General features: G+C 45.4%; 1 protein-coding gene across 1 annotated transcript in view; it reads left to right on the top strand.

The window, feature by feature from the left end:
* LOC130107579 (cadherin-4-like) overlaps positions 1–27,628 on the top strand; it is a 333,350-nt gene that overhangs the window by 299,521 nt on the left and 6,201 nt on the right. The window contains exons 11-14 of the mRNA XM_056274241.1: positions 2,292–2,548; positions 12,636–12,778; positions 23,009–23,248; positions 24,355–24,591. Coding sequence (XP_056130216.1) covers positions 2,292–2,548; positions 12,636–12,778; positions 23,009–23,248; positions 24,355–24,591 — 877 coding nt within the window. The remainder of the gene's footprint in view (positions 1–2,291; positions 2,549–12,635; positions 12,779–23,008; positions 23,249–24,354; positions 24,592–27,628) is intronic.

The raw sequence follows: 27,628 nt of genomic DNA, 5'->3' as shown, positions 1-27,628 counted from the left end.
GAGGAGATGGCAGATTGAATGGCTCATGGGCAAGAGATGGAAGCCATGTTATTGACCTCTCACCTCTCTGGCATCCATCAGAGTCCACATATATGTGCGTGCAAGCATGGGGAAGGGAGGGGTGCGGTTGCAAGCCAGCCTACGGCTATTCTCTGGACCTCCCTGTGCTCTGAATACCACAGGTTGTGGATCAAAGAGCCTTGAGCGTGGTCAGCCTTTAAATGGGCTCCCAGGGCACCGTAGGGTGTACCGACTGAATTACATCGGTACTACCGAGTACCTACTTACATTAGATCAATCAGTGCCAAATCTCGGTATCGCAAAAGCAGGTTGTGTTGTGAATTAAAATTAATATTGATAAGATTCCTTATGAGCCTTTCGAAAAATCCCTCCTAGTTTACCGCTTGTGGCAAGTATGCATCTGGGTGAGAGAGGATACGGTAGAGAGAAAGAGCGAGACTAGTTACCCCTCCCCTAAACGAGGGGTTTTCCGACCAATGTGTATATATACTGTACTGTACATTGTATGAATACTGGTATGCCCTGTCATGTCCACCTTCCTCAGGCATGTATATGCAAGTAACCTGCTAACATCTATTTCAGCATCTCTGATATATTCTCTGCACCATTGCACTTTATCACTTCTTATATCGCCTGTATATAGCCAATCCTTGTGTATATATCTTAAGATTGTTGTGTTGTCGTGTTGTTATTCTATGTTAAGTCCACTGACAGAGTCACAAAACCAGAGTCAGATTCCATGTATGTGCAAACCTACATGGCCAATAAACATGATTCTGATAGATAGATAGATAGATAGATAGATAGATAGATAGATAGATAGATAGATAGATAGATAGATAGATAGATAGATAGATAGATAGATAGATAGATAGATAGATAGATAGATAGATAGATAGATAGATAGATAGATAGATAGATAACGATGTTGAGATTGAGAAGTTGGGACTTATTTTTTACAACTGAGATTACATTTTTCTTATTACAGAGAGAGTAAAGTACCGGAAAAAAGGTGCCGTTGAGTACCAGTACCGAATTCCAAGTACTGGTATCGGTTCAAATGTGAATGGTACCACATCCTACCACAAGGTCACTGTGTACACAAAATACAAGCACGTACACAAAACAGGCTTAGGAGCCTGTGTAGCAGTGCACATGCGTGCATATTCCGGCATGTGTTAACACCCAGGACTCATGTACATAAAGACATATGCGCACGCACACACACACACACACACACACACACACACACACACACACACACACACACAACTATGTCTACTTCAATGTCCTTGTTAACTGAGCAGCCTTGGCTGACAAGGGCTTGATTTCTGATGCTTTTTTTTGTGTATACGTGCAATGCTGCCACATAGTCTGCTGAAAACACCAAGGCAATGTAACATACAGATGTGTTGCAAGCCATTACCCTCACCATCAAAAGCACAGAAACAAGCCTTGGGGCAGCAATCATCCTTGTCTATCTGAAAATGCATCAGCGGCACCTGCATGTCGCATATTTGCATGTTGTCATTTGAACCTGATTATGTGGTCTTCATTAGGAGAGCACAGAACCGTCAGTACGATTTAGGCTCAGACTGCCTATGGAATGACACACACACACATAAATAGAAAACAAAGGGGATAAGGTGGAGCCATGAGAGCAGCCTCTGAATAGTGTAAGCTTTGTTTCACTCGGCGTAAGGGTGATGAATACATATATGCAGGGCAGTGTGCGATGGTGTCGTTCAGGTTGGTTTGTGAGGCGGTCAAGGTGCTATGAAACCTCAAATGAAGAGGTACTAGAGATAAAAGGATGAGTTAAAAAATCATCTCAAAACCCCTGCATTTTTATTAATTTGAACAATAAGGCCATTTTGTCCCGCTACATAGGACTCTGAATGAATGATAAATGACATATCAAGGCAACGCATCACCTTGACTTTTTACTGGCCAGTAAGGAGTATGAATAATGTAAACAGTTACCACAATGTGTTGTGGGTTATTGATTATGTATATAGGAATTTTGTATATATGGATACGGTATTGATTGGTTGTTTTTGAGCCTGTGTGTGTGTGTGTGTGCCTAAGGGGTGACAGGTAAAATGCAGTACTTTATACCCCTTTTGGATTCTATGCCTTCTTTTGCCATCAGTCCCTCCTTTTAAGCACTCACCACAAACGAGTGGTTACTTACAGAAAGACCGAAAGCAATGGCTCCTGTTGTCACTGCAAATTCTCTCCCCCATCTCACTGCCATTTCCCTCCTCCAGCCAGTGGATTTCGAGATGAACCGTGCCTTCATGCTGACGGTGGTGGTATCCAACCAGGCCCACCTGGCCAGTGGGATCCAATCCTCACTCCAGTCCACGGCGGGGGTCACCATCTCTGTCCAGGATGTCAACGAGCCTCCCTACTTTCCCACCAACCCAAAACATATTCGATTTGAGGAGGGCGTCCCTGCAGGCACCACCCTGACGACCTTCTCAGCCTCTGACCCTGACCGGCTACAGATGCAACAGATCATCAGGTACCAAGCGCAGGCTGTGTGGCTGGATTAATGTTGGACCTTGTGTCTCTGAAGGAATGAAAATTTAGAGGGTAAAGGGAATGATGAACACAGCAGTGTGAAAAATAATTTTTATTACTTCTGCACAAGTGTTGGAATTTTCTTTCCAGCAAATGCACATTTGGGGATAGAAGATGAACCAATGCACGTTCTGCATTTTGCATATTCATTTTTGACTTACTTCACTGGTTTTTATACACCTGAATATATCATTGGTTCAAATGAGCCTACGTTTCAGAGGTGGTTAGAGTTTTTAATTTTTACGGCAGGACCCAGGACCTGAAACTTGAAATAACCAGGTGAATATTGAAGTCCAGCTTGATGCATAACAAGGAGGTGCCTGCAAAAAAAATAAATTGTACGTATGCAGCAGCAGGCACAAAATGTCTCCTGGGTACGTTCCACTTCAGTAGTTAGGGGTCATAGGTCAGGGATGAGGCAATATCTTGGCACTGCCCATCTCTCAGAGGCTTACTGTGCCAGGTTTATGAGCCAGTGCAGGACTATGGAGTATGGAGGGTAAGAGGGTTAATAGGGAGCAATAGCCCCGAGGGTAATATCAGCGTGTGTGTATTCTATACGCACAAAAGAAGACCTGCACGCACACACACGCACACACACACGAAGCAAGGGAACAGTTGGCCCTGGCCCAGAAGCCTGACACAGCACTTATGTCCGCCTGCAGCACCTTTTCTCTGCAGAAAAGCTCTGTGGATTTTAAGTGTAAACCAACCTTTAAATGACCAGCTGGCCTCTCGTCCGTCCCACTGTCAACTTGAAGGTGGCTAGGACTACATTATGGCCATTCAAGCTCAGAGGTTATCCATTAAGTCATTTGCGTGATGCTGATACTGCAAACAGTGGGCTTAGGACTAGCATAACATGAACACAAGCAAGAGACATACATTTCAATGCACATTCACAAGTACAGTGTGTATAAAGCGAACAGCCTGGATCCCAGGGGCTGAATTAGTTTGATTCGGACCTGGGCCTGTAATGGGCTCCAGTACTGAGTGGTGACTGAGTTTATAACATTACAGTGTGGATGGACTGGGCCTAGCCAGAGACCCGGTTGTGTATCTGTGTGACATATAGATGCGACCTCCCATCCCTCACCACTCCAGCGGCTCCTTCCTTCACACTTCCTTCAGAGGGAAAGATCTAAACAAATTTCCCAGCTAATTTCACAGCAAATGAGAGTAAATTGGGTGTATATTATAATTTCAGGGAGATGCCCAACTCCCCAGCATGGCTCCCTGTGTCTGTCTCACCATCTCTTCACCCCCCCCCCTTACCGATCACTTCCACCTAATTTTTCCCCTCCCTCTTCATTTTGCCTGTAGTGTATCATCAGTTTAAGAATAATTTTGCCTTGCAGACACACTGCTCTACTTTACACACAAACTTTCTCTCTCTCACTCTTACATTCATACACACGCACACGCTCTCACTCACTCACACACACACACAAAAGTAAACTCCTGTTTCAACATTTAAAAAAAAACAATTTGTCTCATTCATCAAGTGTGGGGAATATTACCGTATGGAGGCCAAACCTGTCACATCATCTATGTGCATCCATCTGGATAGGCTCTCCATCAATTCTTTTGTCTGATATCAGTTGCGGAAAAAGTACCTACTTTGACCAAGGCTGTTGTATAAACTTCCCTCCTTTCATCCTCTGGGTTTTGGGAGAACCCCCCCGGCCCGTTCCAGCTTATAAGATAAGTTCCATATTATGATCTACATATAGGTTTTCACCCTCCTATTACAGTTCTAAGTTGGCACACAGCTGATCTGGGTGCACACATCTGGACGTTTGCATCTGGCATCGACCCTTTTCCCCACAAAGGTAGCTTACATGCATTCACGTTGGTGGAGGGAGTAGACTCGGATTCAGTGGCGGGTGTTGTATTTAATTTATGGTGTTGCTCTTTACATAAGGCATAAGAGTTATGTTTCTTCTTAAACGGATAGTGGAGATAAATAAGCAATGGCAGCAGAGAGACGATTTAGAGGCGGCAGTAAAAGTCAAAAGTAGGGGTGGGTGCGGGGTTGTTACGGAGAGACGAATCCAGGTCAAGGTTTAGACGTGACAGGTGTCCATCCGATAGCGGACAGACTGTCTGACAGTGTCCTTTGGCGGAACATGGGGGCATAGGGTGAAGTTGGGGGAGGGGGGGGAAGTGAGACATCACACATCACCTGTCACTCACTGACCAGTAACGTTGAGACGTGGGATTGGAGGCGCTCGAATAAATGATTACCCAAACCACCTTGGCTTAGCACAAGACATGCATTTTTCATCCTCAGGGTCGGGGGTCTGAAAAATAAATGTCACTCCTCTCCCTGCTGCTTGCTAACATCACTAGCCGGCCAGACTTGATCAGAAACACAACCAGACTTGCACACTAAACCTACTAGCCCAAGGAAACTTGGGAGTGGAGACGTGTGCGGCTAAGCATTGAAGATAAGGAGCAGGAAGGAATAGTAAAACTTTCACAAACTTCAGCGCCGGCTCTGTAGGTGCTGAGGAGCTTTGGCACCACCGGTATTTCTGCCCTCAGCCCTGCCTGCCGCCACAGAATAAAAATAAAATATGAAATGAAATGAAAAAATAAAGCAAAATCAAAACGGCATTGTTGAGCAGCCAGATATCTGTTGAGAAATGGAATGATAAAAATAAACCAAACGCACAATATGTGATTTTTAACTGTGCGACTTTACCAAATACGTAGCTTTAAGCAAAGCCGTAGGCTGCTTACGCCTCCCGGGCTTGCCTGAAAGTTTGATGAACATCAGACTGCCAGTTTTCCAAAGTGTAACTTTTGTGCACTGAATATCAGCAACGTGCAGACATTTTTTTAAAAAGTAAAAATGAAAAAAACATTGGACAAGTTGGTCTAGAGTTTTGCTGTGCGGAGGGATCATCTATACATTAAAAAAAATCCCCATTTTAATTTCATGACAGTCGTTGAGGTTTTTTGCCACTGAGAAAATGTGAACGGTACAATCTATATGCACTTTTATGTCATTTTAGATGACCACCCCCAATCACTTTTATAAGCTGCCGTCTTATGTTCACACAGGGTACCTCATTTTAATGTCCCCCTCGAGGCACCAGGGTAAATAGCAGCCATTTAACCTGCTTGCCTTCTTCTTCTTTCGGCTTGTTCCCTGTTTCTCAGGGGTCACCAGCAGATTTTACAGTTTCCATCGGTACCCTGATAGGGCACAGTACCAATGGCGGCCGCTGTTAACCCGGGCCTTGACCGATCTGGTATGGTGCCTCAACCGATCCGGTGTGGTCTTGTCAATCCGAATACTGATTTGACAACATTTTACGTCGGATGCCCTTCCTGACACAACCACTAACTCTATGGACGGGGGCACAAGTAAAGCGCTGGATGCCATCCCAGTACTCATGGACTTGCGCCCATGCCTGTCGCCTGTACCAGCAAAACAAAAAGTGGCACCAGACTTCATGCAAGAGCCATAAGGTGACTGCTTCCTGCCCACAGCAGCACTGTTGTTGAAAGTCAGGATTGTAAAGAAACGCCTGTGGGCGCTTCCTGAGGCATCATCCTGTTGGCTGATCATAAAACAAAGAATAGCCAAGAGGAAACAGGTGTTTGAAACAAATCAATTTCTGCATTCAGTGTACCACTCAGGTGCACTGAACGCTGAAATCCTGCAGTTTTACATACAAATGGCTGAGTGTGTCTCCAGATAATTAATGCTTTTGTTGTTGGTCATTCTAGCTCATGTCAGTTACGACTCTCCGAGGAAAATCCACACGCCTCATAGTATTTCCTGTCTTTACCAAAGCAGCCCAAGTCTGTGAATTTCGAGAAGAAACGAAGTTGACAGAGCAAATACAGCACACCAAGCTTGTGTTTGGATCTCTAAGACTTCTAAGACTAAGCGGTCACATGCTAATGTCATAATAAGGATCAACATTGGTGTCAGTAAGTTAAAAAAAGAAAAAAAGATGATCTTCAGGATTTTAATCGGCGTGATTTTCGACACCTAATTGTTATCGGTAACAGTCTCCTCTGTATATTAGAAATGAGCTTAGCTGGAGATTGCTACCATTTCACATTTGTTCCATACAAGTTGTCGTGTATGCTAGACACTGTTGGGGAGACTTAATTAAAGGTTGGCAGTGGATTGAGGGCCGGGCTCTGGAGGGGGAATTTATATTATTCCTTTAATCATCAGAGGGCTCCTATCTGCACAACATGTTATCAGAAAGGTACCCAGGGGAGAAGAAGAATAGGCTCATAAGTCTTTCAGTAACAACAGTGACGGTAAAAGGGGAGAAAGGTGTCTGTCCTTGTAAATCTGTACTCTTTACTCTTCACACTGTGCCCCCGCCCCCTCTTTCTCGTCCTCCCTTTTCTTTCTATTTCTTTCTGTGTGGGTTTGTAGCTCTCCCCATCCATGTCATCAGGGCTTCTGGCTCTCAAAGAGCAGCTCGTGTTAGTCTGCCCTCTACTGGAAAAGTCCGGAACAGATTTCTCCCTCTCCATACTGGAGAGACGCAACGAGGCTCGGTGACAGCAAAAGAAATGCCACTAAAAAAAAAACAAACTGAAAAGTAGCACGTTTGTCACTCTCACAGAGATTATATTAAGTAAGGCCGTCTGAAATCGGCTTTATTTTTTCCCAGATTCCGTTTTATTTTTTTCCCCCATTTCCGTTTTTCTTGGCTTTATTTATTTGTTTGGTTGATCGGTTGTTAAAATTTTAGTTTTTTACTAATGTTCCTTGTTAGAAAGTTTGTCTAATCAACTACAATAATAAAACTAAAACCAAAATGGCCATGTTGTCTACTGTCGCTTCAACATTTTTTCCCTGCATCGTATGCAACAAACCCACATGTGTTTGCTGACGTGTGTCCGCAGTGATGCACTGATCACATGACCAGACACGGAAGTGTGATGGGGTTTGTGTGCGTGAGGGAGAGTGATGGATGGTTCATTTTCTAACGTGTTCACAAAGTTTGCGAACAAATCACCAGAACGGCGCACGTGCATTTAAACAAAATGTTGTAACTGTCTTAGTCTACCATCGTTGTAAAAGTCAAAATTTAATTACATTAGTATAACGTTTACCCCCCCCCCCCAAGGACTTTTTCTGATTCCGATTGCACTTTACTGATCTCCTCAGAGGAAAACTGGTTTTCCTTTCAGACCTTAAAAAAAGGACTAAATTAAAGTCGTTTTCGTCCGGAATAGAACAAAAAATATTTCGAGTCTGGGTCATTCTAGTGGTGGGACGATACTGGATCGAATTCCAAATCGTTTGATATGTAAGGCGTTTATTCACTGCCAATAATCAGCGCGAGCAGACACTCACTGCGCGAGCACAAAAACATTCTCGCGCAGTGAATATCTGCTCGCGCCGATTGTTGGCCGTGCATAAACGCCATAAATACTGTAGCGAATTCGGGGGGCAACCACAGGAACTGCCGCGGCCGGGACGCGAACCCGTATCGCCCGCACCGCGGGAAATATCGCTAACCGCTCGACTAGTGTAACGTGCATGGATAAGAAACGTTGGCCGCACCGTCACGGGTCTGACCCTTTAGTCGAGCGGTTAGCGATGTCTCCCGCGGTGCGGGCGATACGGGTTCGCGTCCCGGCCGCGGCAGTTCCTGTGGTTGCCCCCCGAGTGAAGCGCACCACTTGGCTTCGACCACCGACTCGTGGCTCTCGAGAGCCATGGAGTTATTTGACTGTGACGGCTCATTATATTTCTTCGGAGTGGGAGTTAAAGAGCTCTGTGTTCCAGACACGCCCGTTGTATGAGAGCCACACGAGTCAACACTTGGTGGTGGCTGCTGTTGAAGAGGGGAGATTTGGTGAAGTCCAACACGTCAATTCCAGTCACCACTGATAATGCGAAAAACAGTCAATACAGTTGAGGGAGCAGCTGGATTGGGACCACAGATTGGGTGTTTTGCCCACGTCCTCAATCTTGCTGAAAAATAGAGAACTGTTTTGTCTTTTGTTTCCAAGGCATTCACTGTATCGTATGAAATCAAAATCGTGAGCCCTGGATTGTGAGACGTATCAAACCACGAGATCTGTGAATTGTCCCACCCCTAGTCATTACAGTGCAAGTCCAACATGAGATCTTCGAAATGCAGAGTCGAGACCGCGTCCACACTACAAACGTAGAGGATATTCAGATCCAGATTGACTAGCCGTGCTCCTGAATCTCCCCTCCTTCTCTTCTCACCTCCCATTCATTCCTGATCATGTCTCTTTATCCTTTTTTTTCCTTTCTTTCATCACAAATCTCACTTTGATGGACACACTCCAGTCCCAGCAGTGATTTCACCGTCTGCCAGTCCGCAGCGGTGGGTTTGGCTGGCCTCCGTGACCATTCTGGAGTGCAGGAATGTCATCGCTCTGATTCGCCTCCCCACGCTGCGCTACAGCTAGGATCACACCTGCTGCCTGCTGGGAAAATTCCACCTTATTCTCTGCAGGAGAGAAGGGATTATACCCTCTATCCAACCCTCAATATGTCCTCCTGTCCCTTTACAGTTCAGGCTGCTACTTTTCTCCATGAAAGGAGTGCACGGCGTTGGTATACACACTGTATTTAATAGTACGCGGGCATAATAAGCAAGTGGGCTTGTACGCTTACACTATAAGCGCCTGATCCACACAGATGTAAAAGGCAAGGTTAAGGTCAATTTCTTTCAGTTTAGATGGCCTCACAAAGTTGAACATACAAGTCACATAATAAAGTGGCTTCGTGGCCCTAACTGACTTTGAGTAAGTGAAATCGGATAGATGGGGAAACCTGGCTCCGTGAGGCCAAGGTGCCGTCGGCACGCAGATGAGGCTGCGCATACATACCAAGGCGAGATTGCGGCAGAGGGGTGGCAGGTGATGAACCCTGAAAGGCAGATGGAGTGAGACAAAGATGAGAAGATAAGAATGGGGATGAGGGAATGTATGAATACAAAAGCGCAGGAAGATGAGATGAGGCGGCCCGGGTTGAGAGAGATCAGATAGAATTGAAAGCCCGGAGTGAGCCAAAAGAGACAGACAGAGGAAACAAGAAGAAATAGATCAGAGGGAGATTGGGGTTAAATCCTGGAGATGATCCCTTGTGCCTTTGCTGCCTTCACTCCGGTGATGATGTCTTCATCTGTTCCTGCATCCTCTTTCCTGTTTGTTGAATACTACCCAGATCCTATCAGTTCTCCGCCAACTCACCTCCGTGAAAGACACTTGAAAATCAACAGTATCAAATATTGCTGTTCACTCTGGCCATATTCTATTGTGAATGAAGGGAGTATACTATCTTGAACCCGGGAATGACAAATACAGAAACACACACACACACAAACAAACACACACACAGACTTAGTTTCTCTATACTTGGGGACCCCTTCATTCCCTAACCTTAACCATCATAACTACATGCCTAACCTTAACCCTTACCTTAACCTTATCCTAATTCTAACTTAACCCTAAATTCACGCGCTAACCCTAAAATAGACCCTTTTCCTCATCGGGACCCATAAAATGTCCCCACAAGGTAGATGGTTTCTGGTTTTTCTATCCGAATGGAGACATCTCCTCCCCATGCAGATAGAAAAACAAGCACGGGGCATCTGGGTAGCATAGCAGTCTATTCCGTTGCCTACCAACACAGGGATCACCGGTTCGAATCTCTGTGTTACTTCCGGCTTGGTTGGTCATCCCTACAGACAAAATTGGCCGTGTCTGCGGGTGGGGGAACCGGATGTGGGTATGTGCCCTGGTCGCTGCACTAGTGCCTCCTCTGGTCGGTCTCCTCTGGCTGGAGTAGCGTGATCCTCCCACGCGCTACGTCCCCCCGGTGAAACTCCTCACTGTCAGGCGAGAAGCAGCTGGCGACTCCACGTGTCGGAGGAAGCACATGGTAGTCTGCAGCCCTCCCTGCAGCCTTCAGCAGAGGGGGTGGAGCAGCGACCGGGACGGCTCAGAAAATAGGGCAATTGGCCAAGTACAGTTGGGGAGAAAAAGAGGGAACCCCCCCCCCCAAAAAAAGAAAAACAAGCACACACACACATACAAATGCACATAGTACTTGAACAAAGAAATTGTTCAGATTTTTCGAAGTCTATCCTTATTTTAATCTCACCGCTGGGTTTCTTTTTACAGTTGTCCATTCGTGTTCTCATACTCGACATTGTAGGCTGCCATCTATGACGCAAATTATGGTAGGACAAATCCACAATCCTCGTTTCAGTGCAAACAAGAATTAAAAGGGCCAAAGCCAACGTTAAGCTACAGCAGTCTATCGGTGGCCATTTTAAAAATATAGTTATGTTTCTTGCTAAATGCCTTCGCAGAGTTTGGGTATGTGTATGGGGATTATGTCCCCCATCAGTTTGCTTTGAACTGTAGATGGCCAGCAAGGGTAGCACGGTTAGTATGAAGAAAAGGATGGATGTTTGTGAAAATTAAACCTATGTACATGTACTACATGAGGGCTGAGTATCAGAGGTGGCAAAAGTACAAGCATTCTTTACTCAAGTAGAAGTACAGATACTTGTGTAAAACTAGACTCTGGTAAAAGTAGAAGTACTGACTCAACTTCCTTACTCAAGTAGAAAGTAAAAAGTACAGGCTCTGAAATGTACTCAAAGTATAAAGGTAAAGGCTCGGCCATTTCACCGTGTCACCATTATTTTTAGTCAAAGTTGCGTTATCACTGTTTTAATTTAGTTGAAGGCACAGATTCATTTGAAAAGTCTAGCCCGAAAATACTCCTTGGTGAAAAGATCGTTTTATGAATTCAAACGTCCATGACTTCCATCAAGGCAATATGAATGTTAGCCAGAGAAGTAGATCATTTTATGATAGGTCTATCCCCTGAAAATATGAATTAAAAAAACATGCGACAACACCAGTATCGTCCTTTTTTCCCCAAATCGTTCAGCTTTACTATTATCTTTCTAAATTTATTTCTGATTTTTCCCTTTTTTCTTCCAATTTAGTGGCCAATCGAACCCTATTTTAGTTCAAACACCCACCCTCGTACTGCATGTGTTCGCCAACTGCATCTCTCCGGCCGGCAGTCTCGAAGGAGACGCCTCGCCACTTCCGCGACAAGGCGAAACCAGGCTGAATCACTGCTTTTTCCGACACACACAGAGACGCATTTATGTGACGAACACAAGCTGACTCCGCCCCCCTCCCGAAGACAGCGTGCCAATTATTGCTGCTTCATCGAGTCCGGCCATAGTCGGATCTGACGAGACCGGGGCGCGAACCCCGGTCCCCAGTGGGCAACTGCATCGACACAAAGCCGATGCTTAGACCGCTACACCACCGCGGACCCAACTATTATCTTAACCATTCCAACGTCAAATAAAATGACGTCCGTCTGGTATCGTAAGACTATCTGAGATCGTCTCCGCTAAGCGTTTAGAGACGGACTCACGAGTCTACAGGGTTATAATGTTAATAATGGATAATTCCCCCCGAATGCATTAAAGTAACGAGCCCGTTTTGAAAATGTAAGGAGTAGAAAGTACTTAAATTTGTGTTAAAATGTAGGGAGTAAAAGTAAAACGTCAGAAAAAATAAATATTCAAGTACAGATACCAGAAAAATCTACTTAAGTACAGTAACGAAGTATTTGTACTTCGTTACTTCCCACCTCTGCTGAGTATAAAATAGAGAATAAACTTCAAAAAATCCAAACTATTCTTTTAATGGGAGTTTGCCTTCCAGACAGGGGAGAGGAACATGAGGTGAAACTGACTGTGGGCTGCGGGCTGTGCAGCAGAAGTCTGTGAGCATTTTGTTGTGAACTATGTGGAGGTCAGGACCGCGGCTCTTATTATTATTATTTTTAAGGTTGGAGGTGTAGTTTTCATGTAGGAAATGTGAATGTGCATTGAGCACAAACCACCAAGCTTGAAAAGGGATTTGTAATTGGTTTTCTATGTATACCAACGGCGTGGGCTGACCTCGCTATTGTTCTGACCCTGTGTGTGTGTGTGTGTGTGTGTGTGTGTGTGTGTGTTTAGGTATTCCAAACTGAATGACCCCGCCGACTGGCTGTCCATCAACAGAACAAACGGCCAGATAGTGACCACAGCCACCCTGGACCGAGAGTCTATCTATGTCAAAAATAACATCTATGAAGCTACGTTCCTGGCAACAGACAATGGTAAGAGTCCGACCTTTGACCCTGTGAGATATTGAACAAAGAGGGACTATAACAGCAGCAACCCAAGCCAGGTGCTTCCTTGGGTTCCCTGTTCATATCGTTCTCCTTTTGTACGCTTAGCACCCACATATGTATTGATGTCTGTGCACAGTTCATTAAACATCACACAGAGCAACACAATGTGTGTTTGTGTGTCTGTATGTGTTAAGGGACCGGAGAACACAGAGACCAGAGTCTCTGGCCTTGGTCAAACCTGGTATTCTTGGATCCATACATACAACTATTGATTTGTTTTTTCCCACACACACACACATATACACAAACACACACACACACACACCTGTAATCACACGGTAGCCCCCACCCGCCATACAAACAAACACACACACACACCTTTAATCACACGGTAGCCCCCACCCGCCATACAAACAAACACACACACACACACCTTTAATCACACGGTAGCCCCCACCCGCCATACAAACAAACACACACACACACACACACACCTGTAATCACACGGTAGCCTCCACCCTCCACACACACACACACACACACACACACACATCTCTCCCTCCTTTCCATTTTCTCTCCTCTTCTCCTCCTCCTCTTCCTTGATATTCTCCATCTTAGCCTCCCTTGCCTGTCTGTTGTGTCACAGTCTGTGTGGTGTGCGTCGTTTGTTCTGCCGCAAAGTTGAAACTCGAGCTTAACCAAGCACAAACTCAATCACAGCAAACAAACAACTTCCTTTTCTCTCTCAGTAGACGTGAGTGCTGCTTGTCAGCCAAAAAAAAGGAACGCTTTTCCTCCCCAAATGAACTCATCAGTGATGTGTAGCGCATCAGTGTGTGTCCATTAGTGTGTGTCCAGGGCGGAGGGTTTCTTTCATGCAGAAGTGGGTGTGCGTTTGTGAGCTTGTGAAAACCTTTTTTTCCTTTTCTGCATGTAGATATTGATTACAGTGTACATCCAAAGGAGTTGAATCAAGTGCAACTGGACTTGGTATATATCCGTGAAGACGTTTTGCCTCTCATCCAAGAAGCTTCCTCAGTTTGTGTCTTTCTGACTAGACCAAGCTAGTCTGGCTGGCTGGTGATGAGACTCAGTATTTGTCCTCTAGGGGTCGTTTTCAGAGCTATTGATATGCGTGGCTCTTTGTGATCAGATATTTACCAACGCCCGTCGCTAACAGAGCCATAGATATGCGTGGCTCTTTTGTGTACCGATGTTTGGCCGCGGCCATCGTTATCGGAGCTATTGATTTGCATTTGTTTAGCAGCGACGGTCATTTGGGGTGTTAGTTTCGACTTCATTATTCAGTGGTCATGAGGGTCGTTGGAGCCGTTAGTGACCGACTGTTGTTCTTGGAGGCTAGGCTTCTTGAGTCTCCTGGGTAGAGATGAAAGGACGGCATTGTAAGTGGGAGATAGGTGGTGTCGCAGACCTCCTCCTCTGTTGAGGGATGGTTTTTCCAGTTTCACATAGATGGCTTCCTTCACCCCTCTTTCAAACCATCTATCTTCTCTGTCCAAAATGTGTACATTGCTGTCCTCGAAGGAGTGTGTCTTCTCCTTTAGGTGTAGATACTAGACTGCTGAGTCTTGTCCTGAGGAGTTTGGTCTTCTGTGTTGGGCCATCCATTTGTGTAGTGGTTGTTTGGTTTCTCCTATGTATAGGTCAGTGCAATCCTCATTGCATTGTACAGCATACACCAGATTGCTTTTTTGGGTGTGTGGTACACGGTCTTTGAGATGAACCAGTCTTTGTCGGAGTGTGTTGCTGGGTTTGAAGTATACCGGGATGCGGTGTTTGTTGAAAATTCTCCTGAGTTTCTCGGAGACTCCAGAAACATATGGGATGACTGTGCTATTCCTTCTGTTCCTTTTCTCCTCGTCGCTCACCTGGTTGGTCTTTTTGGAACATGTTGCAGTTTTCACAAAGGTCCAACTGGGGTAGCCGCAGGTTTTTAAAGCTCCCTTCAGGTGTTTGTGTTCTTCCCGTTGGGCCTCAGTGCTGCTGGGCACATTGTCAGCTCTGTGTTGCAGAGTTCTGATGACGCTCAGTTTGTGTTCCAGAGGGTGGTGTGAGTCGAAAAGTAGATATTGGTCTGTGTGTGTAGGTTTCCTGTAAACCCCAATGTGGAGGCTCCTGTCTTCCCCAATGTGGATGTTACAGTCCAAGAAGGGCAAACTGTTGTTCTTTACGTCTTCCCTTGTGAACTTAATGTTCTTGTCCACTGAGTTGATGTGTTTGGTAAACGCTTGCACCTCTTGTGTTTGGATTTTGACCCATGTGTCGTCCGCATATCTGAACCAGTGGCTCGGAGGTGTTCCTCTGAAGGAGTTCAGGGCCCTGTGTTCTACCTCTTCCATATATAAGTTGGCCACAATCGGCAATACTGGTGAGCCCATTGCACAGCCGTGTTTCTGTCTGTAAAACTGGCCCCTGAATTGGAAATATGTAGTGTTCAGGCAAAGGTCCAGTAGTTGGCAAATCTGGTCTGGGCTGAGGTTGGTCCTATTGTGGAGGGTGTCGTCCCATAGCAAACGTTGCCTCACAGTTTCCAAAGCCTCCATGGTTGGGATGCAGGTGAATAACGAGGTCACGTCGTAGGATACCATGGTTTCATCCGGTTCCAGTTTTACACCTTGGACCTTGTCCACGAAGTCAATGGAGTTTTGGATATGGTGAGGTGTTTCGCCCACTAAAGGGGTTAAGATGTTGGCTATATGTTTGGCAATGTTGTACGTGACTGAGTTTATGCTGCTGACGATAGGCCTGAGGGGGGTTCAATCTTTATGGATCTTAGGGAGTCCATATATGCATGGAATGTTATCTTGTGGGTAGAGACGGTGGTATTGTATCCGATCAATGGTTCCTCCTTTCTGTAGTTTCTGTAGGTATTCTATGTATTATTCTCCTCTTGTAACCACTAGTTGGATCACGTCTCAGAGGTTCATAGGTGTCAGCGTCGTTGAGTAATGACGTGATCTTGGCGTGGTAGTCTGTTGTGTTGAGGATCACCATGCATCTTCCCTTATCTGCTGGAAGGATAGTGATGTTTTCATCCTTGCTCAGGGCTGTTATAGCTTTCCTTTCCTCCATGGTTAGGTTGGAAGGAGGGAGTTTCGCATTGGACAGAGCTGCTGATACCTTTAACCTAAGCTGTTCCGCCTCGGTTTCCATTAAATTGTTTTTCCTTAGGGCTGATTCTGTGGATGTGATGAGGTCAACTATAGGTAGTTGTTTGGGTGTCATGGCGAAGTTCAGTCCTTTGGCTAAGACCTCCTTCTCTGATTGGGTAAGTACCTTGTCCGACAGATTCTTGGTCCATCTGTCCTGCGTTCCGTTTTGTGTGGGATGTTCTGTCTTTTGTCTCCAGGTAAGTATATCTGCTTGGCTAGTGTTGTTGGTTTGTCGCTGTAAGTTTTGAAACTTCCTTGTCTGCCTTTCTTTGGTTTTGTGGTGTTGAGATAGTTGGGCTTTCTTGGTGAAATCAGTGATCCTCTGCAAGACCGCACCAGGCAAATGGGATGTTATTTGCTGGAGTAGTTGGTCAGATTTCTCCTTCAGCCCTTCAATAGTGAAATGGACCTGTCTCACTCTTTCATTCAGGAGTTGATTCTGTGCCTTCTCTTTGATTCTGTCTGCTCTATATCCTTTCATTGTGGTACACAGGCACAGGCTAGTGGGTATGAGCCTGTGTTGTCTGCATCTCAGATTGAATCGCAAGTGGTTTCTGTAGTCTGCAATCTTCCGAGCCATCCTTTCATATTCCCTCACCATTTTGAAGGAAGCCATCTATGTGAAACTGGAAATACCATCCCTAAACAGAGGAGGAGGTCTGCGACACCACCTATCTCCCACTTACAATGCCGTCCTTTCATCTCTACCCAGGAGACTCAAGAAGCCTAGCCTCCAAGAACAACAGTCGGTCACTAACGGCTCCAACAACTCTCATGACCACTGAATAATGAAGTTGAAACTAACACCCCAAACGACCGTCGCTGCTAAACAAATGCAAATCAATAGCTCCGATAATGACGGGCGCGGCCAAACATCGGTACACAAAAGAGCCACACATATCTACGGCTCTGTTAGCGACGGGCGTTGGTAAACATCAGAACACAAAGAACCATGGACATGTATAGCTCTGACAACGACTCCAAAGAGGATAAATTCTGAGTCTCATCACCAGCCAGTCAGACTAGCTTGGTCTAGTCAGAAAGGCACGAACTGAGGAAACCTCTCGGATGAGAGGCGAAACGTCTTCATGGATATATACCAAGTCCAGTTGCACTTGATTCAACTCCTTTGGATAACCGTGACCTGGATGAATGAGAACATTCACAGACATTACAGTGTACACATACATGTAAATGTGTGTGTGTGTGTGTGCTTTTGTGTTCATGCTTGTATGCCTTCCATGATTGTCAGTTTCAAAGTGGCTTATGATTTCCAAGAAAGACTAGTGTTTCAGATTAGGTAGCAAATGTGTTCGAATTGATACACACACACTTTGTATCTCTCACTCTCAAACCCCTTCTCCGTGTCTTTCTTTGTCTGTTTTTGTGTTGTCAAAGTGTCCTGGCTCAGGGCGTCCGGGTAGCGTAGCGGTCTATTCCGTTGCCTTCCAACACGGGGATCGCTGGTTTGAATCCCTGTGTTACCTCCGGCTTGATCGGGCATCCCTGCAGACACAACTGGCCGTGTCTGTGGGTGGGCAGCCGGATGTGGGTATGTGTCCCGGTCGCTGCGCTAGCGCCTCCTCTGGTCGGTCAGGGCGCCTGTTTGGGGGGGGGGAACCTCCCATGCGCTACGTCCCCCTGGTGAAACTCCTCAGTGTCAGGTGAAAAGAAGCGGCTGGCGTCTCCACATGTATCGGAGGAGGCATGTGGTAGTCTGCAGCCCTCCCCGGATCAGCAGAGGGGGTGGAGCAGCGACCGGGACGGCTCGGAAAATAGGGTAATTGGCCAGGTACAAGTGGGGAGGAAAAGGGGGCCGGGGGAGAAAGATGCCCAGAGCAGGGGTCCAGATGAAGGCGCCTGTTTTCCTCATGGCCTACTTTAGGTGCGTAGTGCCAAAAGGCATCTTAGGTTCAGGTTGAGCTGGTTTGGGTTTAAGAGCCCGTGTTTGTGTGTGTTTTTGTGTGTGCATCAACATACTGGATGTGCACATGTGTGTGTGTCTGCTGTTACATCAGGCCGAGTGTGTGGGTGTTGTCGGAGTGTCAGCCATCACAACGTGAGAGGGATTATGGTGAGACACGCTGGCGTTGCTGAGACACTGCAAAAAAAAAACAAAAAAAAAACGGGACAGCGGTTCTGGGCCGGGTGACATTAGGTTGAGCAGTGAAGCCTCACTGCTGCCACTTTTGTAACGTCCACCCCCTGCGAATCCCGCCCGCACCGAGCCCCTCCAACATGCATCTCTCCTTTCAAAACACCCGTGTTGTTGTTTAGACTTTCTTCACGGAACATGCGGTTGGCTCGCTGGAAGTCCTTTTTCCATGCGTAAAATCTCTGAGCCGCCATCAAAAAAGAGGAAGTTAATACAAATCCTTCTGAGGCATTTACACAAACATAATTATTTATTTAGCTGGTTAAAACCCACATAATTCTCCTATCAGCTACGGCAAGCTGCTTTCACATGTCCCCCATACATGGCTGGGATTATAACATGCGGCACGCCAGGAGAGCGAGGGGAGGCTTCCGTTGTGTGCGAGCGCCTGACTGTACACTTGTGTGTGCACGTGTGTTTTCTGCACAATTTCCCATCTGCGAGTCTGTATGTGTGCGCAGATATGTTGTCACCCGCATGTGTGCGAGCGTACCTTACGTTGGGCTAACCCAGGGGTAACTAACCGCGTGCCATGGAGAGCCATGTGTGTGCAGGTTCTCATTGCAGCCGGACTCCACACCAGGTGACTTCCCTGATTAGCAACCCTTCAACCAAAGAAGAAGAACATATAATAATAATAATAATAATAATAACCTCATTCAAGGAATGGGCCCAGTTATGTTGTATTATGGCATGAAGTTAGAGGAAATTTGTATAATAATAATAATTATTATTATTACTGTTATTACAGAAGCTCGCACTACTTAGAACATCTCATATCCTAAGAAAGGCACTATCCATCAAATAGACTTGTACCTCATTCTAACCCTAGGCCCAAGGAATGGGCCCGGTTATTATGTTGTATTACAGCATGAAGTTAAAGGAAATTTGTATAATAACAATAATAATAATAATCACTGAGCTCACCTGGTGTCGAGTCGAGTTGGGATGAAAACCTGCACACACGTGGCTCTCTATGGCACATGGTGAGCCACCGCTGGTCTAACCCCTCTCCAGCATCCATACGGCTAATCCAGGGATAGCAATAAGGAATAACAGTAGCAGCCCACTGAACATTTTTAAGATGATTCGCAAGCAAAATCACATCCAGGCATCTACGCTGAACCCAGACTATTTTTGGCTGGGTCACATACAACCAGTGTTGCAACAGCATTTCGACAACCATATGTCCATGAGTGGCAGGTTTAATAAAGGCGATCCACAGACCTCATGTCCTCTGTCAGGCCCACCTAAAAGTCGCTTTGTAGCCACCAGGCATTAGCAGACTGCCCCCCCCCTGCCTTTTTTTTTCCTCCCCTATTGTACTTGGCCAATTACTCCACTCTTCCAAGCCGTCCCGGTCACTGCTTCACCCCCTCTGCTGATCCGGGGAGGGCTGCAGACTACCACATGCCTCCTCACATACATGTGGAGTCGCCAACCACTTCTTTTCACCTGACTGAGGAGTTTCCTCAAGGGGTCGTAGCATGTGGCAGGATCACACTATTCCCTCCAGTTCCCCCTCCCCCCTGAACAGGTGCCCCGACCAACCAGAGGAGGTGCTAGTACAGCGACCAGGACACATAACCACATTTGGACCCACACCCGCAGACACAGCTAATTGTGTCTGTAGGGATGCCCAACGGAGCCGGAGATAACATTGGGATTTTAACTGCCGATCCCCATGTTGGTAGGTAACGGAATAGACAGCCATACCACCCAGACTTGTGTATTTATTTTACGGTAGTTGCTGCAAAAAATATAACTTCACTTTCATGTGATTGGTTGAGCTAAAACCGGCATACAGTACACATAGCCAGGTGACTTGCAGGCTACGTGAGGGCGAGGCTAACCCGCAGCCAGTTTCAATGGAAAGCAGATGGACATATACATCTAAATGAGATCTACTGCTCAGTGGAGGTACCATGCTTCAAGGTTTGCACTTGTCAGTCAAAAACCCCACCGCCCACCGCCACCCTGGTCTTCATGTGTCTCCCTCTTTCTCTGTCTCTCTCTCTCTGTCTCTCTCCTCGGACCCGCCTCTGTTGTCAAATGCCTTGCTCTGTTGCTCCGTTTAATTGGCAGATCTGTCAGCTTTGCATAAATCTTTCTAAACTGCCCTTATCTCATCCTGGAGATGGGTTTGGGGGTAGATCCCCTCTAACCATGGGCTCAGTCAGTGGGGCGTGGTGAGGAAATGACTCCTAATTGGAGGCAGCCAAGGGTCGTCAGCCCCTGACACACGCTCAATAAACAGCCCTGAGCTCACGCTGTCGAGAACTCACTTTCGTCTTGATTTTTTTGGGGTTTTTTTCCATTCGTCACATCAGACCGATGCACACATGCACACGCTTACACACACATACATCTCCAATACACACACATATAAACACATACATGCTTTTCTTCGCCCTCTTTTCTGCTCCATTGTTCTCTAATTGCTGAAGGCTCTTACTCTTCACTCCCAATTCTCTAAAATGCTATTGCCGATGGTCTGCTGTTCTGCTAAATCAATGCAAATGCCTTCAAGGTTGTGGCTTGATGAACAGCAAGTCTGCATGTCTGTGTGTGTTTATGTGTGTGTGTGTGTGTGTGTGTATGTATATATATATATATATATACACTACCGTTCAAAAGTTTGGGATCACCCAAACAATTTCGTGTTTTCCATGAAAAGTCACACTTATTCACCACCATATGTTGTGAAATGAATAGAAAATAGAGTCAAGACATTGACAAGGTTAGAAATAATGATTTGTATTTGAAATAAGATTTTTTTTACATCAAACTTTGCTTTCGTCAAAGAATCCTCCATTTGCAGCAATTACAGCATTGCAGACCTTTGGCATTCTAGCTGTTAATTTGTTGAGGTAATCTGGAGAAATTGCACCCCACGCTTCCAGAAGCAGCTCCCACAAGTTGGATTGGTTGGATGGGCACTTCTTTGAGCAGATTGAGTTTCTGGAGCATCACATTTGTGGGGTCAATTAAACGCTCAAAATGGCCAGAAAAAGAGAACTTTCATCTGAAACTCGACAGTCTATTCTTGTTCTTAGAAATGAAGGCTATTCCATGCGAGAAATTGCTAAGAAATTGAAGATTTCCTACACCGGTGTGTACTACTCCCTTCAGAGGACAGCACAAACAGGCTCTAACCAGAGTAGAAAAAGAAGTGGGAGGCCGCGTTGCACAACTGAGCAAGAAGATAAGTACATTAGAGTCTCTAGTTTGAGAAACAGACGCCTCACAGGTCCCCAACTGGCATCTTCATTAAATAGTACCTCTTAGAGCCTGTTTGTGCTGTCCTCTGAAGGGAGTAGTACACACCGGTGTAGGAAATCTTCAATTTCTTAGCAATTTCTCGCATGGAATAGCCTTCATTTCTAAGAACAAGAATAGACTGTCGAGTTTCAGATGAAAGTTCTCTTTTTCTGGCCATTTTGAGCGTTTAATTGACCCCACAAATGTGATGCTCCAGAAACTCAAATCTGCTCAAAGAAGTGCCCATCCAACCAATCCAACTTGTGGGAGCTGCTTCTGGAAGCGTGGGGTGCAATTTCTCCAGATTACCTCAACAAATTAACAGCTAGAATGCCAAAGGTCTGCAATGCTGTAATTGCTGCAAATGGAGGATTCTTTGACGAAAGCAAAGTTTGATGTAAAAAAAATCTTATTTCAAATACAAATCATTATTTCTAACCTTGTCAATGTCTTGACTCTATTTTCTATTCATTTCACAACATATGGTGGTGAATAAGTGTGACTTTTCATGGAAAACACGAAATTGTTTGGGTGATCCCAAACTTTTGAACGGTAGTGTATATATATATATATATATATATATATATATAGTGGGGGGGTTTTTTCAAAACCGTCAATGGTGTTGTAAGTGCTCAACTAATGAGGAGTGGAATATCAACACAGTCCGTGTGGTGTGCGTTGTACATGAGGGGTGAGTCTGCAGTGGGTTCCCAGTAGAATTTTGTTGATATATATGATATACTATATGATATTAATGATATATATGATATATATCATTGATATATATGATGATATATATGCTGATATATATGATGACATATATGATATATATCCGCTATATATAGATATAGATATAGATAGATATAGATAGATATAGATATTAATCCAGCCATGCAAAATTCCATATATTCCATATATATATATATTAGTTTGCACGTGCTTGTGTGCTTAGCTATTGTACAAGAATGAGTGTGCATGGACCGAGGAGTGGGTAGCATTGGAATGAAACTTCACTCTTTGCTCATTAGAAATAAATTCTTAACCCACTCGAGAGAGGGACCTCTATATGAACAGATGACTACGCGTCTCTTGTGAAATACACTCAGACATAGGCCTGTTTTATGGTGTTACAGTCATCATTATTGCACCTGTGCTGCTCTTTGGGTATTTGGGTAAGCTGTGCAAAGTAGGGATGGGTTGTGATGGGTTTGATTTGGCTCTAAGGTGAAAAGAGGCGGTGGAGAGCACGACTGTCAGAAGCCATTCTGTCAAGAGAAGGAATTCTCTCTGACTCTCCGGCACCGCTGCCCCTCTCGTCATTGCTGAGAATAAACTTCAGTCTCGGAGATCCGCTCATTCACTCTCCCGCCGACTGAATGTACAGGATGCTTATTGTTTTTCCCTCCATCTCCTTTCTGTCTTCTCACTTCCCTGTTGTGCCTTATTCATTTATTCTCTCTTTCATGATAATCCCTCTCTTCCATCGACCGCCCCCCAAAAAATCTCTCACCGCTCCTCTCAGTTGTTACTTTCACTCCACACATTTCCTCTAGTCGTCTTTTTTTCTCCTCACACTGACGTTCTCTCGCTCTCTCTCTCCCTCCCTCCCTCTCTCTCTGCTCCCAGGTGGCCCTGCAGCCAGTGGCACAGGCACACTGCAGATCTATCTGATAGATATTAATGACAATCCCCCGGCGCTGGTGCCCAGGGAGGCTCAGATCTGTGAGCGTCCGAACAGGAACACCAACAACGTCAACATCACAGCCGCCGATGCAGATACGGACCCCAACGCCGGGCCCTTTGTTTTCGAGCTCTCAAAGTTCCCCCTAAGCATCCGACGTAACTGGACCATATCACGAATCAACGGTGAGGAGGAGTTGGCCGGAGAACAAGCCGTTAAAACTCAGTTAAGGAGCTGTGCTCTGAGAAACGGTCTCTGGCTGCGCTTACAGAGCGCCGCTGGTTGGCGTCACACCGTCCCAGCATGCACCAACCTCGACCAGAACAGCGCCACATTGGCAGGACTCTGTAGTCATTTCAGCTGCGGTATTTTCATCAAAACTGTAAAATGTTAGATAGCAGATGTGCCACTGGGATATCAGAACAAGAGGGGCTAAGGGAAAGGGAGATATTCTTATCACATCCCAAAAGATCCTTAAATGCAAAATAATTGGGCAACTTCTTGTGTGTCCTCAAGTAAATGGCTGTCGAGCCCTTAAACGCAATTGTCATCACTTGTCATCTGTGACTTTATGCTGGAGGACCCCGGAGAAATGTGTCAGAACTGTCAATCTGTCCAACCACAGGTCTGACATTTGGTGTAAAAGGGTAAAAACAATGCTTAAAATCTAGGTGGCGCCTTTTGTCGGACAGATTCTCCTCTATTCTCCTACACTGTGATGCTAATGTTAAGAGACAACTTAGCCTTCCGGTAACAACAATGCGTTTTCTAGCAGGAAGACTCCAGAGCTGAATGTTCATAAAAGAAAAAATCCAGACTTCGTCCATTTGTAAAGGTTCAGGCTTTTCCAGGCCTTCAAAAAAATCACTGGAGTAGCAGGAGAGAAGGTTTGTTAGATAGTTGTAGCTCTCTAGATGTCGGCGGTCTGGAACTTTCTCCCTTTCTGTGGTTTTAAGCGTATAAAAAAAGCAACACAGGTGCATGATAAGGTTCCCTGATATCCAGCCTATTGAGTTTTGTAGCATGTCGATCAATGTCCTATTCAATGAAATGTGCCTTGAACTCGGAAGGCCTCATATTGATACTGGCGCCATTAATTTTCATTCGTTTTGCACGACAGCCTTCCTGCCACAATAGCGGCGTAAACAGATGCGTCTCGAATCTAGTCACACGGCGTCCTGCAGTCCTATAGTTTATTATACGTGTGTTTATTTTTTTCAACATTATGTGCTGCTAAGTTTTTGGTATAATATCCTGAATCTGCGCTCTCTCGCCTCCTCTCTCAACTTAGGTGACTACGCCCGCCTGGGCCTGCGGTACCAGGTGTACCTGGAGCCGGGGGTCTACGAAGTCCCTGTAATAGTGTCGGATTCGGGTAACCCCCCGTTGTCCAACACGTCGACCATCAAAGTGAAGGTGTGTCCCTGCGATGAGAACGGAGACTGCACCACCCTCGGGGCAGTGGCAGCCGCTGGGCTGGGCACCGGAGCCATCATCTCCATCCTCATCTGCATCATCATACTGCTGAGTGAGTAGCTTCTGTGTCAGTTCAGTTCGACTCAGGAGTGGCTGCAAAGCAAAATAAACTATAACATAAATCTAATACAGTATTAAAAATTAACAAAAAGAAACGACCAGCCATACACAATATTCACATGGAAATGCTAAATTATAAACATATAATAAGTAGTAGTTAAGGAATACTACAATAAAATGTATGATTAACTCAACACCAGATAGGTTTACAGAATATTATCTTTAATTTTTTTATTTTTCTCCTCAATTGTACTTGGCCAATTACCCTATTTTCCGAGCCGTCCCGGTTGCTGCTCCACCCCCTCTGCTGATCCGGGGAGGGCTGCAGACTACCACATGCCTCCTCCGATACATGTGGAGTCGCCAGCCGCTTCTTTTCACCTGACAGCGAGGAGTTTCTCCAGGGGGATGTAGCGCATGGGAGGATCACGCTATTCCCCCCAGTTCCCCCTCCTCCCCGAAAGGCCCCCCAACCGACCAAAGGAGGCGCTGGTGCAGTGACCAGGATACACATGCCCACATCTGGCTTCCCACCCACAGACACGGCCAATTGTGTCTGTTGGGACACCCGACCAAGCCGGAGGTAACACGGGGATTCGAATCAGCAATCCCTGTGTTGGGAGGCAACAGAATAGACCACTACGCTACCCGGACGGCCACAGAATATTAGTTTAACAACAAATAACATCTATTTAGGTACTCCATTTTTTGTTTTGGATCATGTAAAATGAACACATACAAGATGTGCTGAATGAAGTTCCTCTCCCAGAGTTATGGGGAGCATTTTAGGATTTGAAAGGAGGTGAAATGTGGAACAGATATTTTTAAATGTCTTTTAAAAAAAATGCCTTCCTGGCCGTTTCATATTTAAGGACACTGAAAAAGGAAAAGCACTTCGTTTTCAGTGTCACCTTCTTAACATGATCTGCTCTCAAGATTCAGTGATTCATCACATACTTCACGTACAAGTCCAGTAAGCAGGGGAGTCATTCTTTGGCAAACTCCAAAACTGTGCAACGAAACGGAACAATAACAATAAAATGAGAATCGAATATAATAGAATTATAAAAAGCTAAAAAAAAATATCCAGGGAGCACACAAAAGGTCTGTCCCGATATATATCTACATACAACGTGCAGTTACAATACAAACACAAGTACATGTGTGCAAACAGTCTGAATGGGTGAGGTGCCTCCTCTCTCTTGGTGAGAGGGATTCTCAACGTCTCCCACTCTTGATTTTATGACAGTGATCGCCAACTCCGTATTTTGTTAGGATTTGTTTTTCACTAAGTTGCTTTAAATTTAAAGTGTTTCTATTACTCATTCTCTCTCCTTCGCTCTCTTTCTCTTTCTCAGATACACACACACATGTACATCATAACATAACCGCTGGCACTCTCTCTCTCTCTCTCTCACATGCACACATGCACACTAGGGGTTGCACAAGTGCATAATTTTACAACTCGAGTACTCTTCTGGAAAACTCAAGTACTGGAGGGGAGGAGAGGGGGGTCGTGCAGGAGCTGGAGGTGTCTTGCATCAACTATGACGGGGTTGGTCTCAGCACATAGAGCAAAGCATGAAATTAATAATATGATCTGAAGATAACACTTTGTCTTACCTTATGCCATCATGAAGCGTGGATGATGCCGATGATATTTTAACATTACTGCAACCAATATTCTACAGTAGCCCAAGAAAAGAAAGTTCAGTCAACAAAGTGGGTTATTATTCTGTTTAGATAAAGCGGCTGGTTTTCTTGTAAATTAGGTGAAACCTGGTTATCGTTAGTAAGCCTAACCAACTTAAAAATTAAATAAGTTGGGCGTCCGAGTGGCGTGGCAGTCTATTCCATTGCCTACCAACATGGGGATCGCTGGTTCGAATCCCCGTTTTACCTCGGGCTTGGTCGGGCGTCCCTACAGACACAATTGGCCGTGTCTGCAGGTGGGAAGCCAGATGTGGGTATGTGTCCTGGTCACTGCACTAGTGCCTCCTCTAGTCGGTCAGGGCGCCTGTTCAGGGGGGAGGGGGAACTGGGGGGAATAGCGCGATCCTCCCATGTGCTACGTCCCCTTGGCGAAACTCCTCACTGTCAGGTGAAAAGAAGCGGCTGGCGTCTCCACATGTATCGGAAGGGGTATGTGGTAGTCTGCAGCCCTCCCCGGTTCGGCAGAGAGGGTGGAGCAGAGACTGGGATGGCTCAGAAGAGTGGGGTAGTTGGCCAAATTCAGTTGAGGAGGAAAAAAAAAGGGGGGGGTGAAATAAGTCATATTTGCTTGGATCTACCTTTTAACAACATCAATCTATTATCTATTCAGCCACGTTCATGTAGCAGCCTAGTCTGTTATATGAAAGACTGGACGACTGAGTGCACGTGAGCTCTAGCATCACGCAATTAATGAGTTCTCTGTTAATGTAAAAACTCGAGCACTGATGTAACTCTTCGAGTGCAATCCCTAAAGAATGTGTGCACACACACACACACACACACACACACACACACACACACACACACACACACACACACACACACACATACATACATACATACATACATACATACATACATACACTATATATATATATGTGTGTGCACAATCTGACACAACCACAGTGTGAAAGCTGCCTGTGATCTTCTTTGATCTGCTTGTCTACTAGCCAGTCCGGATGGGATGCGATCATAAAACATTCACCAGGTTGTAATACATACACATGTACAGTAGTTTGTATAAATCTTTAATGCCCTGGCTACCGGATAACTCTCCTGTATCTGTTGGCACAGATGTTTTTGTCTGGATTTTCTTTTTCTTTTCTTTTTTTTTTTAAAAACCTGTTAAGGTGAATATATATGATGATAGCTGTCTGGCAGATGCTTCATACAGCTGGGTTACTTGTGGCCATGGGCTGTGGTGAGCAAAGGGGGGGGGGGGTTTAATTGACAGATGTACCTGCGACTGTGAGTCTTCCCCGGAGTATTAAAACCCTGGTAGTGTGTGGCTGAAACTCCTCTATCTATCACTACCC

Source organism: Lampris incognitus, chromosome 2, assembly GCF_029633865.1.
Source record: "Lampris incognitus isolate fLamInc1 chromosome 2, fLamInc1.hap2, whole genome shotgun sequence".
In the NCBI taxonomy this organism is placed as follows: Eukaryota; Metazoa; Chordata; class Actinopteri; order Lampriformes; family Lampridae; genus Lampris; species Lampris incognitus.
Note: the sequence above shows the minus strand (reverse complement) of the source record. Positions and strands in the feature narration are given on the sequence as shown.